General features: G+C 39.2%; 1 protein-coding gene across 6 annotated transcripts in view; it reads left to right on the forward strand.

The window, feature by feature from the left end:
• The window catches only part of PTPRC (protein tyrosine phosphatase receptor type C), a 75,818-nt gene that overhangs the window by 1,833 nt on the left and 55,971 nt on the right, over positions 1-18,014 (forward strand). For 3 of the 6 annotated variants that reach the window (XM_054638271.2, XM_054638272.2, XM_054638273.2), the window contains exons 1-2: positions 15,076-15,141; positions 15,227-15,344. In XM_054638271.2, the coding sequence (XP_054494246.2) occupies positions 15,278-15,344 (67 nt within the window). In that variant the 5' untranslated portion in view covers positions 15,076-15,141; positions 15,227-15,277. Of the gene's footprint in view, positions 1-69; positions 152-257; positions 352-5,570; positions 5,657-15,075; positions 15,142-15,226; positions 15,345-18,014 lie in introns of those variants that run through there. The other 3 variants (XM_077182095.1, XM_077182096.1, XM_077182097.1) reach the window with 3 other exon arrangements.

Here is an 18,014-nt window from a genome sequence, read left to right on the forward strand (position 1 = left end):
CTCTTATTGTAATATCTTTGATATCAATGTTTTCTTCTGAGTCACATTTCTGTTTTTGCACCTCTGCAGTATGTGAAATACCTGTTGTTATAAGTATTGATGATGCTGAAGAAAAAACAAGGCTCTGCAGCATAGAAACCTGTGTCAATAGGTATGTGAATTAAAGGTTCAGAAGGGAGCTGACGGTAAGAAGTTCAGAAACCTGACTCTTTACAGTAACCTTGACTTCCTCTATATAAAATATTGCTGTTTTGAAGTTTGCAGGTTAAATATATAAAGAGATGACTTGGCTGTGGGAACTTTCCCCTTCCTCAGACAGTATCTGATAAGGTTGCTACTGACAAATCAAAGGTTTGTGTGAAAATATGCTTATGCCTGTGGTTAGGTGTGTGTTATCCTGTTATTTGGCTTACAAATCTTCATAGCAGCTTTGCAGCCTACCTTGCCAAAGAACCTGTTTGTTTTAGAAAACTGAACTAAATAATAATTTTGCAAGGAAAACCCCCAGAGTTCTCTGCAGGAACATGTTTTGAACACATTGACTCCTACTTGAGAATGAAAGTGGTTTAGTTCCACACCTACCAGCAGTTTGCTTGACCCCTGAGGCAGCAGCAAAGAGGCATCCTCAGCCCCCAGGGTCCAGAGCAGTGAGTGCCATGGCATGACAGGGCCTTTACTGCAGTCTGTGCACAGGCTTGTCTGTGCCCTGGCCTAGAGAGGATACAGAGGTGACCCTGTGACCCAGTCCTTTCCTGCACCCATGATGTCTCTCAGGTTGTCTAAGAGCTGCAGGTAGCAGTGGGGAAAAAGTGGTGAAGTTTCATTTCTAAGGTTTGTTCAAGGCATATAAAGAGGAAAAACTCCTGCATACATCTAGGCTGTAACTGCTAGAGTTACTCTAGCTTGCACTAATATCCATGTGGGGAAATGGAGAGGCCTTAGAGGCTCTATTTCTTCCTCTGTAATCACCCAGAGCTCAGTTAAATGTTTTCAGGCTCATGGTTTTCAGTCATGTTACTGAATCACAGGCTCTGCACAGTAACCACATAGCAGAAGGCTTTAAAAGTCCAGCAGAGGAAAGTCTAAATACTGGGGAATGGCTTGAAGATTTCATTGCATTTCCTGCAGTGATTGCACAGACTCTGAAAGTTTGGTTCTAGTAGTAGGTGAGGTGGCAGTAGGCTCTGTGTTTGGAAGAAACCCTCATATTAAAAAGAATGTTTCACAGCAGAAGTGTTTCAGACTCCCATATAAATAAGAAATAGGATCCAGAGGAGCATAAATAGAAGCCTTTGCTTCACTTTTAAAATTTCAGAATTCACCATCTAAGTGTCTACAAGAAGCAATGTCACTTCAGAGTCCTAGAATTTCAGAGCTGTCTTGTTCATTATGCTGAGAATAATTAGGAGATGCTTGTGTCTGTAATCATCCTGGTCAGATATGTAGTTTTTGCATCTACAGAACCTTAATTCTTTCATAGCTTTGAATGCTGAGCATACAAAAATTAAGGCTTTTCCTTCAGGCAAAGATACACTGAGCAATCTGAACCTCATTTTAGTCTGATATCCCAGCTTAATTTTCAATTTACTGAGGTTCAGAAAGTTGCTGAATGGAGATACATTCTGGTGAATGTGTAGAGAAAAAGATTTTTGTATTTTTTCCCCTTCAAATATACAACATGATTTTAAACAGTCTCAAGCATTCAGCCAGAGTGACTGATTTATTGGGAACTGATTGATGGTCAGTATTTGAATTATTTAAGATAGTTTCAAAAATGAATACAATTTTTATTTAAATATAGATTCCCTGTTACTAAAACAGGTGAATGGAAATGAATTTAGATATTGTGTAGTCTTATCTAACTTCTTGGGTGTTCTTACCACATGGGCAAGCATTGCCAGATTACAATATATTATTGTGTGTAGGCTGAATGATTCTGCAGTGTTTAGTGGGAAGAAGTGTCTTTGATGAAGTCTAGAGAGCTCCCATATAAAAACACCAGACACTCATTCTGCCATGTTTTGCAGTGTGGAATCTTTTTTCAGTTGATACTGGGCAGTTAGGGACCAGGGAAGAATCTTCATTGGACATGTGGTGGTTGGGGTGTGCATGTGTTCGTGCACCATGTCCACAGCAATGTTGATGAAATGCTCTACCAGTCCTACTCTGTTGCAAAAATCATTTTCAGTCTCTAGCCCTCTCTCTGAAACATCTTCAGGATGATTCCAGAGATAAGGAGAAACATAAAGGTAGGGTTCAGAAGGCAAAAGTTGTTCATAATCTAGAAGGGGAGAAATCCTTTTAAAATCAATAAAAAAACCCCAACAAAATAAATTGATCACTTTGAACTACCCAGCTAGACCTTCTGCTTCTGTCTGTCCTCTGGCTGTTCTCTCTTCCTGAAATATCATTTTAGCAGGTTCACAAAGCTGATTTAAAACATAAGACACCATGGAGTCCCATCTCCAGGAAGCCTTAGCTGATGATAGCAAAGAGTGTCTTGGTTTCAATGTATTCTAACTAAAACTAAGGAGGATGGGACAGGCTTTTCATCTGGATAGCTCTGTGTGAAATGGTGCATGAATATACAAGCATATATATGTGTCTAAATAGACATAGGTATAGTCATATAAATGTCAGAAAAACCTGCTCAAATACATGGTAATTGGTCTTTAGTGTTTATTTGGTGCATTGCTAATACAATTTTTCTTTCATATGGACTGTATTTTCAAGTTCCTTTTCTTTCTGTCCTTCACCTCACTGGAGTATTTCCACCTAAGACCAGCAGGAAGTCTGGTAAATTTGCTCTTTTTTTTTAGTAAGAACTATAGGATTTGTTCTATAGTTTTAGTGTAGATGAAAGAAATAATGGATTTCTTTGAAAAAAAACCCAAGGAAAATCAGGACCATTTTGTTCAATACTACACCACTGTTTTCAGTAATTGCCTTGTACAGTTTGCAAGTCTTTCCACTTTATGTAAATATATTAACTTCTGAAAATCCCTTATAGCTGTGAGGTGGGGCCTTTTGAAGGAGGTGTTCTTTTGAAGGTTCGACGGTCTCTTAAACACACATTTTCTTTCTTCAAAGTAAATCTTGTAGACTCCCTGTCACAAATCCTTCTTGTTGGGAATTCTGCTTGAAGAACTGTTTGAATTTCAATATCAAGTATTTCAAACAAATACATCTAATGCCTCAATACATTTTTCTTAGGGTCAGTAAGTGGCCCTAAATAAGAAAGGGAACCTCTGATAATTTGAATTCTATTCCCAGAAACTCTTTGAAGAAAATAATAAAATAAAATCTGAGCTTTTTTTTTATAGTTAATCCTGAAAGCAGGAAAGGGGAAGTAACTGTAAACTTCCAATTTTTGAAGCTGCTTTCTTTGCTTCTTTATTTTGTGCTCCCATTCCCTATATTTTTGTAAGATGAGTGAGAGGTGAAAAACTGTAACAGAAAAGAAAGCAATAACTTAAAAGTAGGCAATAACTTAAAGGTAGGTTTTGGTCTTGACTCCTAAACAGAAGGAATAATTAAGTATAAGGATGTGTGTTATTATCAGTTTAAGCTGTCAAGTGAATGACAGTTATATTTGAGTTTTCTGTAGTGGAATCCTGTTCTAGAAAATTTTAATGATAGCAGGACAAGTGGTCTGTTTACACATCACTGAAATAGTGAGTCCATAAGACTGTAAGCATTTGCCTCTTAATTTTTATTGAAGCTAAGAATGGATATTTTTCTTGATATAAATTTGAAAATTTACAAATGGTATGATGCAAAGATTGTGTAGGCTACAAATCAAGAAAGAGAAAAGGTACTTGTAAAATTTGCATATGGAGAAAAAGAATATAATACTCTCAAGAAATGTGCATAATAAAAGCTAGAATTGTGCTCAGTGTCTCTGCATCTGTGGATGTGAGGAAGTACATAGCTCATCTTGGTTTTTAAGCCTTTAGCTATGAGACAATTAAAGAAGAACATAGATTTCTTAAAAGATTGTCTGGTTTTTGTTACAAGATATACAGCTCAAGGACACCTTGTTAAGAAAACCAGAAGTGTACTTTCTTCTTTAAGTCCAGCCTCATTTTTACAGTCAGGGTCTCCAGGAAATAAAATCATAAATCTGGAATGTTATAAAATGCTTTCCCATAACTCAAGGTCAGGTTATAAATCTAAGTTGCTGTGTCTCTTGCTAGATATGTATTTGCTCTGATTCTTAGAGCTAAAAGCTTCCAAGAAGAGACCCTTTAAATGCTATTGACATTAATTTTAGCAGCAAATTTGAACATGACCCTTGCTGAGCTGGGCAATATGAGCTGCTTAAAACAAGTATATGCTCAAAGGTTTTTGTGCAGCATGGAACACAAAACATTTAAAGGATTGTCTTTACCTGATAACCCTTCCATAGAAAAATGGCAACTAATCTGCAACTTCATCCATCCTTAAATACCCATATACATGTTCCTGTATGTACCTACAGATACACTGAGAATCCTGTGGATCATTGCCCTTTTGAACACTTCTTGGGACTTCACAAATGCCTGTAGAGCTGAGGGTAGGGCCCAGCAGCCTGACATCTAGGTGGAGCTGGGTGTAGTAAAAGCACATTGCATTGTACTGGTGTCTGTGCTTTCTCTGCTGAGATTTTTACAGCATCCTGCTTGCATATGCAGAGCTCTCAGTGACCACCACTTCTTGCTCCATGATCTGCTTTTCTCCTCAGCTCTCCTCTTCCCTCTCCTCTCCTTCCCTCCCAGTCACAATTGCATTGCTTGACCAGAACATGAGAGTGTGCTGCACAGAGCTGGCTGCCAAAGGGTGCCTTTCTCTGAGCACTGCTATGTCCAGGGACAGCAGGGGAGAAAAGAAAGCCTCTGTCACTGCTTGTCCCCAGCTTAGGAGAAGGACTGCACAAATCTCTGCACAAGCAGTGTATGTCATCCAATGATGAAAGTGTTCAAATTATTCCACATAATCTTGCAGAAATGGCCATAAAGTGACAGCTATATTTTTTTAAACAGAGAAAACTCAATCTCACACTTCAGCAGGTAAGGGGAGGAAGAGATACTGGTAACTGTGTATACCACAGGTAGATTAAAATATGTGATTGAAGTACAAGCCAAGATATGCATCCCATCAAAGGTGCTGCCCAAAAGTGTTTTTGGGAGAGCTGTATAATGGATCATTTTGCTCCATACAAAAGTTGTGTCATGTCAAAAGGGAGGTATTGACAAGCTGAAAGAGCAGCCAGGGGCCAGGAAGAGCGAGAGATGTGCTCTCAGCACTTGGATTGAACAGAACTTCAAATGTCTGCACACTTCTGCAACATCTCCCCTGCCCCAGAGCAGAGTTTGTAGGTCCTGCAGCACCTGGGATTCAGTGTCAGGTGTGCATTAGTTCAGTGCAAGCTTCAAATCACTCAGTGTATCATGACAAGAGCTAAGAAAGCAGCTTATCAGTTGAGGAAAACCTGAGGCCTCTGACTCTAAAAGTTTTGCCAAATCTGTAATCCAGTCTTTAGATGAGAATATGCATGGTATTTATCTGTCTCTGTACTTTTCTGCTTTCAGTAAGAAAGTGCTGGCACCTGTGGCAGGCAGATTGGTGAAAAGGAGCTTGGTACCTCTGATGTACAGAATGAAAGCTGAGATATCAGGTAGGTTGTCCCTAAAGGATCAATCCTTTCATCCAAACAATCCAAAGTTAAGAAGGCATGCACTCACCTCAGGTGTTTCAGTGTGTCAAATTGAGGTTGGGGGTTGAGGGCCAGGATATCAACACTGCTGTTTTCAGCTCCCAGAGTATTCCTTACTTCAGGGACCCACAGTGGGCTGCATCAAAACGCCTTAGCTGATCTCCAGAAAGTCCATCTGCAAAGAGATCTACCAGAGACAACATAAATGAAATTGTGGCTTCAGTGATGTAGTTGGAATTTCACTTGGCTGGAAAAGAAGGTTATATTCAGTTTCTCAGTTATGACTTTTGCAGCTCTGTGCCATTTCTGAGCCTTGGTAATTATCATACAGGAACTACAAAGTGAAACCAGCTTGGAAAGCTGAGAGCAGCAGCGATTTATGGGCCAAGCTGAGGCAAGAGCAAGAAGCAGCCGTCAGAAATTTTTATTGTTTCTCAGTTATAGCTTTATTTGGTCTAACAGTCTTAATCTGGCAATCTTGAAAAACACTGCTGGTGATCTTTCACAACAGTAAAGGTATTAAAATATATCTGATGTTGCAGTTAAACAAAACTTTTAACTACATACATTTTTTACAAATACAGCATAAAAAGTACTGTGAGTAGTTTAAGTGGGTATCTGCTGGGATTCAAGATAAATCATCTATTTGACAGGACTTTGGGGTTTTGTTTTGTCTTTTGAGCACTTATTTGTTCAATAAATGGTTGTAGGTGGTTTGGATGATTGGTAGATAATTTATAAAACTGGTTTCACATAATTTAACTATTGTAGATCATGAAAACCAAATTATTTTGCCCCTTAATTAGTTCTGAATATTAATGAAAGCATAGAACTATTTAAAATAGGTAAATAAGAATAGATGCATGATCTTCAGAGAGACCCCATGGTTATAAAAAGAATATGTACATTTTCAGCTGCTCAACTTTCTAACATGAGCTAGGACATGTATACAACCCAGGCTTTCTCAAAATTACTTTTTCTACTTCCTGTTACCTCTTGGAGTCGAGCAGAGGCCATTGTGGAAGCAGCAGAGAAAAGCTCTTCCCACCTTGTTTTTGAACTTCTCTTTTCTCACCCTGCTCATGTTCCTCATGCAGAAATATGCATGGAGCTTGCTTTCCTCTGGACTGGTGTTTTGGTGCCCAAAAATTGTAGCAGTATGTGAAAGGTATTTCCAGCTAGAATAGCGTGTATGTAAGTCTGACCTTACAGATTCATGATTCAAGAAGGTGAACTGAAGAGTAGTGAGACAGTTCAGGATTTTTTTCAGACTGATGTGGGAAATTTGGAGAAAGGAAGGTTCTGAGAGCAAGGAATAGCACCAAGGATTCTTTGATCAGGGACAGTGGGTGGCAGGCAGGTCATGTTTTGTTTGCTATCATCTGTCTTTAATTTGTTCCTGTTTACAGTAGAAGAAGGAAAGGAAAATGAACAGGTTATTTGCTTTTCCTAGACAAATTTATTTGTGAATCTGTATTTTTCCATGGTCTCCTCCACCTAAAATGACAATGTGCTTGATGGAGTGGGTAAAGTCTGTCAGAAAATTCACCCCTCCAGAATGTGTCTCTATTGATCAGAGTGGAGCAACTTTCTGAACCTCAGTAAACTGAAAATTAGGCTGGGCTATGAAACTAAAATGAGGTTCAGATTGCTCAGCATAGCTTTGTCTCAAGGAGAAGCCTTACATTTTGTTTACCTGGTTGTAGGTTTGATAGACTGACTTTGTTCTAGGAACTGGCACTTTATTTTTGGTTTGCATCAAACCAATTTTAAATAATGCCTCTGTATTTTTAACAGAGAATCTCATGAACTCTAAAGAGGATCTTCTTATGAGAAGAAGACAAAAAGAGACAGAGGCTCTTGCTAAATAATTGTTGCATGAAGTTTCATCTTCTGTGATATTTCCTAACGTACTAAGTGTAGGAAGTAACACTTGCTGTAAGGCAGAAAGAGGATGTGCAAATATTTTATGCTGATCTGGGGGGTGAGAGCACATTACCAAATTAGTATATCAGCCTGAGCTTGGTATGGGAAAAATGAGCTATTCTTGCTAATAATTTATATTGCCAGCATTTATCACTTTTTAGAATAAAACTTAAGAAACAATAGTGATACAATGTTTTTTGCCTTTTTTTATTGATAGAGACTAGATTTTTGGCAGTGTACACATGAGCACATGTTATAAAACAGTTGTGAAATTGTGGTGTTTCTTAGGGTCCTGTTTTATAAGAAACACGGAAAGGTTTTTTTCTTTTCTTAAAACAAATGACTCTGATACTGTTTTGCTTCTCTTGTGATTCAGTGGTTTACACACTCTGAGAATTCCAGGTGTTTGGGGAATACCACAGCATGGGATTACCAACTTCCCCTCCTCCCCTTCCACCATCCTTTTTTGGTTATTTTTGGCTCTTCCTTTGCACTGTATGCACAGATTGTATGTATTTATAAGGCCTCAGCAATATGTTTCTTGAGCTTTGTGCCCCAGTTAAAATAGCCAATTTGTGCTAAATGTCTTTGAGTGCTTATTGTGAAATGTCCTTTAGTGAAATAGAAATTAGCTGTAAAACCCAAATACCAAAACAAATCTATTTATTTCAGTGCTTGTCTTCCCAATGCAGTCTTTTCTTTTACCTGTTGTAAATCACTCAAACATTTGCTTGACTCTGCCAAAATTTGTCGTGCACAAGTCTACTGTTTACATGATTGTTATTTTAAAAGTAAATATCCAATATTTTTGCACCTCTGTAAGCTGACTCTAATTATGCCCATTAACAGGAAGTGATAAAGAAATATTTTCAATTACATGACTTTTGCATTACTATTTTACTTTAAAGTTTAGAATTTATTGTCTTTACTAAATATTCTGGGGTTTTTTTAGTGTGAATATAAACCAAGACATCCAGTGCATCTTTATACAGACTTCTGTTTTTTCCAGAGTATCAGCACTATGAACTTGTGACATTTTAAGATGGCTTGTAGTATGAAACAAATAAACTGAAGGGCTTAGAGACATGGAAACTGAGGGAGGGAGATACAGACCCTGATGTACAAGGTAAATAAATCAGTGGGATCAGTTTGGGTTCCTAACAGTTTCAAATTCAAAGATGACTATTGTGAGTTTAGATTATAGAAATCTTCCAGACTCTTGTAGATTTATAGCAGTAGTTTCTTGACAAGCCAGTGAGGAAGAAGTAATGTCTGCCACATGCTTCTTGGAGACATCTCTCTAACCCTTTTGGACAGCCCCAGAGAGAAAAATCATGTCCCAATGTGAAGAAGGGCAGGAGATGGGCTATCAGAAGATGACCGACAGCATCACTGTAAGCAGACCTGCCTTCTAGGTAAAGATTTGTGGTTTATGCTTATAAATACCTTGCTCAAAGGCATTTTGTGCTTCTATGCAGTAATGACTACAATCAGCTGTGGGACTGCATGTCCATCCAAAACATAATCTTAGCTGGGATGTTAGAAAAACATTTGCTATGCAGTAATTCTGTGTTTTATTGGAAAAATGCACACAAATACTCTTGGCTATGAGCACTGTCATCTGACAGATCGTGAAAGACCAGGACTGCTTGTAGAGCACAGCTAATAGGGTAAGACAATCAATCTGGCACCCTAGGTGAGGAGCAGTCTGGGTGGAAGCAGGATACAGTGGTAGAAGCAAAGAAAACAGAACTTAAAATCACAGAAGATTCCTGCTTGGGAAGAACAGAAAAGGGTACTGAGAACTCACAGAAAGCAAGCTGGTCTGCTCATTTACAGCAAAGACTAGAGAGCAGTTAGCTCTGAAGTAGCATATTTTAGGAAGATAGCCTGAAACATCGGCTCAGTAGCCTACCCTGGCCCTGATCCTGGCCTGCTTCAGCTGAAGTTGAGCATTAAAAAAAAGATGAAAAAAAAGCCCACGCTGTGTATTACCTTCAGAATAAACAGACTGATCTTTATATTTGGTGCAGGGCACACAGGAAGTAATGTTCAAGAGAAAAGGGAATACCCAGTGATCTGCAATGAAACCAGAATGTAAAGACTTTGGGAAAGACTGTAAGCATTTTCTTCCCTTTCTGTGTGGGTCTTTTGTGTTGGCAGGTGCTACTATTGCTTTACTTGTGTTCTGTCAGGCCTTCTGCAAACATGGCCCAACTGTGACTTTATGGTGCAGGTAAGATAGCATTTACTGCAGAGTGTTATGTAATTAAGTATACTTCTGCATATAGTTTGGGAAAATTAACCAGCAGGTATAGATTAGCTAGTACCAAGCCATCAGCTGAAGGCAGGGTGGATTTTGTGAATGTGATAGGGTGCAGGTCAAGCTCCCTGCACAGAGGGAGCTTGTTTAGTTCCTCCAGCTGGGGGGGTATTCCTGAATTTTAGCCTGATTGTTCAGAGGACAATGCTCTGCCTAGAATTCAGCTCACTGCCCTTTCAAATTGTGGTTCTTCATTTGTTGAGACAGTCATATGAGTGCCTATAGAACCCAGAAGTTGGTACTAGGAAATGAAACTGGGGGGGAAAAGCAGAATCGGACTAAGAGGAGGAAAAAATCTGCCACTGTTGAAGAGCTCTTCAGAATGAGAGTTCAAGAAGTGGTCCAGGGGAAGCAAATATTCAATTAATTTTCATCCCTTCTTTTCATTTTCCCTTTCAAAGTGAATCATGGAAGGATACAGAGAAAAGATGCTATGGGTAAAAATGTTTATTTGATGTTTTATAATATAACATTATCTCATTCACTGGGCAAGAGTTGAACACCTTATACAAAGCTAAATCCTGAGCTGTTCTCAGCATCCAGCACCCATTCAGAACCAGGAAGCAGAGTAGATGTTCAGCACAAATCTAACAAATTCCAGGACTTATGGATATGCTGACACTGTTTAAGGGTAGCAAATTCTAAGTGAGCATGTTAAAAGGAGCTGTTCAAGAACGTTCATTTCACAATAACTGAGCCCACTGTTATCCTGCATTGATTTTATGTGTAAGCAAGAAGTAGGTGCCTGGCACTTCCAAGAGCTTCTTGTAGGCTTATTGCTCATTTTGGGCCAGATTGTGCAGTGCCTCAGGGATACCAGAATACGTTCTCTGTCCTGAGCAGGTACAGCACAGATCATGCAGGCAGCATATGAAGTGAAGATGTCAAATCATCCTTGCCTGAGGGTTGATAGCAGCAGAGCAGTATGCTTGCACAAAGAGCTCTATTGTTTACTCTTGACCTTAAAATAATTTGATCCAATGTGACACATTAAGTAGAAATGTTTTCTTTCTTCAGGAAATAGTTCTTGGCAATTGAAAACAAGCCTGGAAAAGTATGTAAAAAATAGATTCCTTAGCAAATGTTCAGTGAAACATTAAGACTGTTATATGTTCTCTAGCATGAACAATGTTTTCACAGTAAGACTGTCAAAATAATTTTACTGGATAAAATGCATAATGCAGGTAGCCCCCTTGATTTAAACAGAGTTGCCCTTGGGGTAAATTTATCCTCTGTCCCTTAGTGTTTGCAAAAGCATGTGACTTTAGTTTCTGTGAACTGCTAAATTCTGATATGCAGTGTGCTGAGCATCACTGTAACTGAGCTGAGTCATATGAGATGACTTCAGTGCAAGGGAAATTATGCAAAAGAAGTCTGCATTACTTTAAATACAAATGATGTATGGAGTATGTAGAGAATTTATTTTTTATTTAGTTACATGCTTTGTAATTTATTCTTTCAAGGCCTCTGAACAAAAGGAAAACACAGGTGAGTTCTTGAGAATGCATTGATTGTAAAAATTAATTCATACTACTTTTTGTAAACACATTAATACAAAACAGCATTAGGTTTAGGTACCAGTGAAGAACACCATTGCCTGAATTAATCCTCCCACTCCATGCCATTATACCCTCCAAAAACCCAATAAATCCCAGTTAAAATTCTTGGTGATGGATACTAAACTGAAACCATAATGACTTTGATAATCTGGACTCAGAAGTTGTGTTGTATGAGGAATGTGAATGCTGCAGTGTTATCTGGCTAAACTCTTAGGAAAATGAACACAGGGTGAAACTGAGCCACATGAAAACATATGAAGAGAGAACAGAGTGAGGTTTCACTGGCATCTTTCAGTGTTTAATGTGTGGCATTAAACACAGTGAGCACCAATGGTCATTTGTGGGTGGCACAGGCCCTGTAGGTGTCAGAGCGCAGGGGAAGTGTGGCTGTTGGTATCTGGTGGCAGATGCAGGATGGGCCAGTCTTTGGGGACAGACAACCTGTGACAATCCAACCTGAGGCACAGATTTATTTGGCTTGTGGCTGTATCAAGATGCTGTTTATACCCTGGTTACTGCTACTGTTGCCTTGCTGTAATCTTTCAATTCCATTTCCTCCTGGCACAGTAGTACCAGGCAGAGATAGGGAATGGTTTGGGGAACACTCTTGGAGTAAAAAAAAGGAATCTCAAAATAATATCTCGTGGTTGAAGAGTTCATGCTCTCCCTTCTTTTAGGGTAAATAGTGGTGAGCTTTATGGATGTTCTCTACTTTGCTCTGCCCTTCACTGGAATAGGAAGCAGCTCCTTGGCTTCTCCCCAAAGAATAGTAAGGTATTTTTTAGCTGCATTAGCATATGGTGGAGTTGTTCTGGGGCAGAAGTGTCATGCATGTGTGCTTGCTTGCTCCCTCCCTCTCTCTGTCACACCCTGCAGTCTGATGCCTCTGGGCCACACCACTTACTAAACAGAGCTACAGAAACACCTCCTGGTAGAAAGCAAGTTAGCAGGGACTGTGGAGGCTGTGAGAGACCTTGGTATCTCTCAGCTAGCTCAAGACTGTTTGGGATTTGGGCAGAGCTTTTGCACTGTCTAGCATCAGTCACTGAGCACCTAAAGCAGTTTTGTCTGCTGTCTTATGAGAGGCTGTGCACGTGTGGAGTGTTTTGAGGATGACAGCTCCTGGCTTCAGTGCTGTAGTCTTATTAGCAGTGAGAGAACCAGACTCTCCCTCCCAGGTTACCCAGGGGGATGAGTACAAAAGAGAAAGACTTCCAAAGAAATGGGTAACTTAAGCAGCTGCACATTTTTAAGGTCATTTTAGAAATTCTTATTAATACAAATTGATAGCTCTGGCTTTGATTCTTTCCAGGACAGGGGAAGTATACTGCTCTAGTTACATACTGACATAATCATGTTGGCCAATTAAAAATTCAGCCTCTGTCCTGAGAAAGGATTTATTTTAACAGTCCATTGTTTAATGTTCAAGTAGAGTAAATTAATTCTCCCCTTCCTTCAAAAGGGAAGTTTTGGGTTTAACCTTGGGAAAGAAGACTGCAGTTTATGTCTGGAAAAAGACTTCACAAGTTCCAACAGGATCATAGAATGTTATAGGTTGGAAGGGCCCTTGACGATGATCCAGTCTCAACCCTCCTTTAGTGGGCAGAGAGATCTCCCACTAGACCTGGCTGCCCAAGGTCTTATCCAACCTGGCCTTGAACACTGCCAGTGTTTGGACATCCACAACCTCCCTGGACAACACCCTCACACTAAAGAGTTTCTTCCTAATATCTAACCTAAATTTCCCTTCTTTCAACTTGTACCTGTAATGCCTCGTCCTGTCACTACAGTTCTTGGTGAAGTGTCCTTTGGCTTCCCTCTAGGCCCCTTCAGAGAAGGTCTTCACACAACTTTCTCCAGGCTGAACAGCCACAACTTTCCCAGCCTGTTTTCATAGGGAAGGTGCTCCAATCCTCTTATCAACTTTGTGACCCTCCTCTGGACTTGCTCCAACAGTTCTGTGTCCTTCTTATGTAAATTTGTAACTTTGGTCAATAATTTTAACAGCTGATGGTTTATGGTTAGCAGTATACCTAGAACAGTGGGATCACTGGAGAGTGTGATGTTCTCACTGAATAATAGATAGGGCATGGTGCAATATTTCAGTGCTGTGGAAGCTCTGTAAATATCTCACAGCCAGAAAAGATCCATTCTGCAGGAATTTGTCTTGGGGTCGCCACTAGAGGAGTTGAGTGGAGATTGTATAAAACTACTGGGGAATGTCAGGTGGGAATGGAGCCTGGTTCTCTTTGAGAACCTTTACGAGAAATACTTCACAGGCTGTCATGCACTCTGCTCATCAGATGGCACATGTCAGCCATGCTGGTGTCCTGCTTTTGTCTAGCATAAAAGGGACTAAGATGTCAGGGCTGCAGGCAGTGTATGGCTGTAGTCCAAATTTAATTTGTGGCTGTAGTCCAAATTTAACTCCAGGACGATGAGGTTATTTTATATCAAAATTAGAGTCTCTGGAGTGTCAGAGCAATATCATTGGATCAGTTTTGTTCTGAACACATTTAAAATATAATTGTTATTACAGCCACTTTCTATGGAGACATACTGCTTAATGAAAGCTAAGATTTTGGTCTGTGTTGTGAGACTTGACTCAAAATTGTAGAAGATATATTTAATCTTCTGAGGAGTTGATTCAGTCATGTCATTTGTGAATTAAGTGAATTTTTGCAACCTTTTCCTGTGTGTTGTTAGGAAATCTCTGAAGGACTTAGGAATAGGCAGCACAAAGGTATTCTCTTCTTTATCTGTCTTATGACAAGGTTCTGCTGGTTCTTTTAGAACCTTGGAGATCTTCAATAAGAGAAGCAATCAAAAATTTCTTCCCCCTACTAGATAAGGGACATTTCTTACCAATTTGTTGAGAACTGCCTCAGTGCATGCAGTGAGGGAAAATGCCTTTGCTGTACCTTGTATTAAGTCCATGAAAGCAACAACAATTCTCCTGCACTACCATGGTAAAGAATTGTATTGAGTTCTCCAATTCTAAACATTACAGAAAACAGAACTGGACTGCCTCTATCCATTTGTTGTGTACGACTGTCATACCCAGAAGAACGTCCTTGTAGAAAGATTCAGAAATAAATCCCACCAAATCACAAAATAGTTAGGGTTGGACTGGGCCTCCAGAGATCATCTAGCTCAACCCCATGTTTAAATGATTTTCATTAAATCATCAGTTCCTTCACCTGAGGATGCATTTTAATGAGGGCCTTGTTGTCAGAACAAGTGTTTTGGTGACTCGTGGTTAGGGTTTCTCTTTCTCTCAAGAGAAATCTCAAGAAACATACATAACATATATGGGAGTCCGTGAATGTGTGCAGAAAAGTGCACATGAAGGGAAAAAAGTGACTTTGCTAAATCCAGTCCTATGAAAAGTGAAGTCTTGTGTAGCTCCTAAGTACAAGGGGAGAAATAGCTGAAAATAATCTACTTTAGTTGAATTAAGGAAGCTAAGTATTACTGCAGGAGCCTAAGAAAAACCTCTTTGACTTCCTGGAAACTGAAAGAAGTTTTTTTGAAGAAGTAATTGTCTCTGACATCACTACAGTGCATTGCGAGTTTGCGAGTGGTTAGTTAGGGTAACAGAGGAAGCAACTCCTTCACAGATAAGCAGGCAGTGCAATGTATGTGCCTAGTTAGTCTCCTTCTGGGTTCAAGTTTTGTGAAGAAATTCTTTTGCAGACAGATAACATTCATTTTGCTTTCCAGAGAGAGACACATGCTGTTTCATAAGGATACGCCTGATTTCCAGAAATAACCATGTTTTTGTGGCTTAAACTCTTAGCATTTGGTGTTGCATTTCTGGGACAGGATGCTTTTCTCAAAGGTAGGTCGCAAACTGATCTTTCTTTCTCTCATTTTGATCCCTCAATATCCTCTGTAGATGTAAAACCAGTGAAAAGCTTTGCAAAGTGCAGAAATACCATCTTGGTTCAGAAATTAGAATACAATTGTGTGCAGTGGTGTAAGAACCTAGGTCAGGAAGATTGATGCATCATGTACTAGGCTAAAATGTCTCCCGTGTGGTCCCATGTGAGAGTTAGACAGACCATTTAAAACAACAACCACATTTGTAGCTGAATTGGAAAAAGAATACATTTAGGTCTCTTCTATAAACCTGTTCCATGTAGTTTTCATGTTCGGCTTCATCTCATGATGTAGTACTGGTTTTCTGTGTTTAAATCCTTCAGGAAAAAAGTCTTCCCATCAATGTTAGCCACTCCCTGATTACAGAATCTGCTTACAGTTCCTCAAGTTTTGATTTTTTTACTGCAGGAGAATTAGTAACAAGTTCTAAAAGTTGTAAATTAATCTCTACTATTGGTAAATTACTTATTTTGTAAAACATTATTTATTTACTTTGTAAAAGCTGCTCCTTAAATACTCTTTGGAATATTTAATTACCTTAGTGCTGGTGAATTTGTTGCTTGACTTTTTAAGAGAAAGATCGAGCTCAAGAGGATGATCTTGCAAAACATGTTAGATGTTACAGATAAAGAGTAGCAAGAAAAGCAATTAGGCTCGAGGTAATACTTAATGTAAAGAAAATACTTGTTCAAGAAAATATTTTCTTCAGAAGAAAATGCAACATTTTATGTATATGTATCTTCCATCGGTTTAGCTAGTAATGTAATTTGGGATAGTTGATGGCAGACGCAAAATGGCTTGAAATATTTTTTCTGAAATGGCAGCCAGTTATATGCAGGGCTGAAATCTCTTTTCATTTACATTGAATTTATTCATGCTTCTACCCTCATGTCACTATAGTAACTCCAGGTTTATACTGATGTAAGCAACAAAATGATCTGCCTTTAGTTGATAACCAGCTAAGAAGAGCATTTGAAGCCTGAGCATTAGCTCTCTTGTCCCTCAAAGTCTCTGAACAGAGACAGCACTGCATAAATCTGGTTGATAGCTGCTGGAGATTATAAGAAAACAAGTGAATGCTGTACTGTAGAGGAAGAGAAAAGAATCTCTTGCTTTTGCTATAGTTTTTTTTTATCTGCTGTCCTACTTTCCATTTTATAAGTCCTTCTGAGACTTCCCACTGCTACCTTTTCTCCAGAAAAGGCAGGTTACTGTCTGCTCTCTCAGCCACCTCCACAGTCAGTCAACATGTTAGCTGACAGAGGGGGCTGGAAGACAGATAAATGGGTAGTAGCTTTTTATTTCAAGTAATAGTTATTTTTCTATGTTCACACACAGTAGTCTGACTTGAGCCAGTTCATCTCTACATTTTCTAAACTGAAGAGCCTCAAGGAAATATTTTAACTCCTCTCTCCTACACTTAATTAAATCTCATGCTGTAGTATCAAGTCCACGACACCACAGACCTTGTTTTTATGATGTAGTTTGGCGCAGAGGTTGCATCTCCTCTCAGGGTGACAGAGCCATTATACTTCATATTTGCTGTGCAGATTGCTCTGCCTTGTGGCCAAGGGATGCTGGGCAGTCTCCTAGGGAAGGGTTTGTTAATGGAGGAGCAGCATTTTGAAAGGGTGGTGTAGGCTTTGGTTTTATGGCAATCACTTTTCAGGCGCTTGATTGTAAGTGTTTGATGGGCATTTGGACTTTTGTTATTACTAAAATTATTTTCCAGCAGCCTATTGTAGCTAGTGATTTTGAAAACTTAGCAGGAGAAATTTTAAGGTTGTCTTACTTCCTCCACAAGCTCAGACATCCTATAGAACATCACTTATTTCCTGTAATCGCCAAGCTACATTTAAGAGCATCAAACTACATTAAACTAAACAAAATAGAAGTTAGAGTCTGCACAAAGGCTTTTTCACTGTGTAAATCCCTCAAATGAAGAGCATGTAGCCAACTAATTTTTCTGATAAGAAAGGGATATGTAGTGGTAATCAAACACCCTAAAAAACCAACCAATACCCCAAAGCTGTCCCCCAAAAACCCCTAACCCAAGCCAAAAAATCAGAAAAACACCTTTGCTTCCCTTTAGAAAAAAGAAATGCTTGCAGAACAAGCACTGTTTCCATTAGATCATTATTTCAAGTTTCAAGTTTCCCCCCCTCCTCCACAAAAGTTTTAGCAATTTGACAGCTTTCAAAAGCTTTCACCCAGTTTTGAGACACTTCCTTTATTTCAGGAAACTAAATAATTGCTTGATAGTTTTGGGTGTGACTTTTTTTTTTTTTCCCAAGTCAAAAGTATCAAGCTTCAGCAGCACTCTGTGCTGGTTTTGTCTTGGATGTGTTAATTTTGGACACAGTAGCTAGTATGGGCTTGTGCTTAAAACCGTGTTGATAATAGAGGTAGATAACCACCACCTGACTTCCCATCCTTTGGTGTAATACACAGATACCACTGCAAAGTGTTCATAAGATGTCCAGCACATGTTCATTGAGTCCACTTATTCCATGACTTTGGGCTCTGTGTTGTGGTGATGCTCAGGACAGGAGACGTGGTTTGTTTTGTGGTTATTGGGCACCAAAGCCAGCTTAATTTGGGTTCCTGATGCATTTGCTCTGTTTCTTGT

The sequence above is a fragment of the Agelaius phoeniceus genome, chromosome 8, assembly GCF_051311805.1.
Source record: "Agelaius phoeniceus isolate bAgePho1 chromosome 8, bAgePho1.hap1, whole genome shotgun sequence".
NCBI classification, from domain to species: domain Eukaryota; kingdom Metazoa; phylum Chordata; class Aves; order Passeriformes; family Icteridae; genus Agelaius; species Agelaius phoeniceus.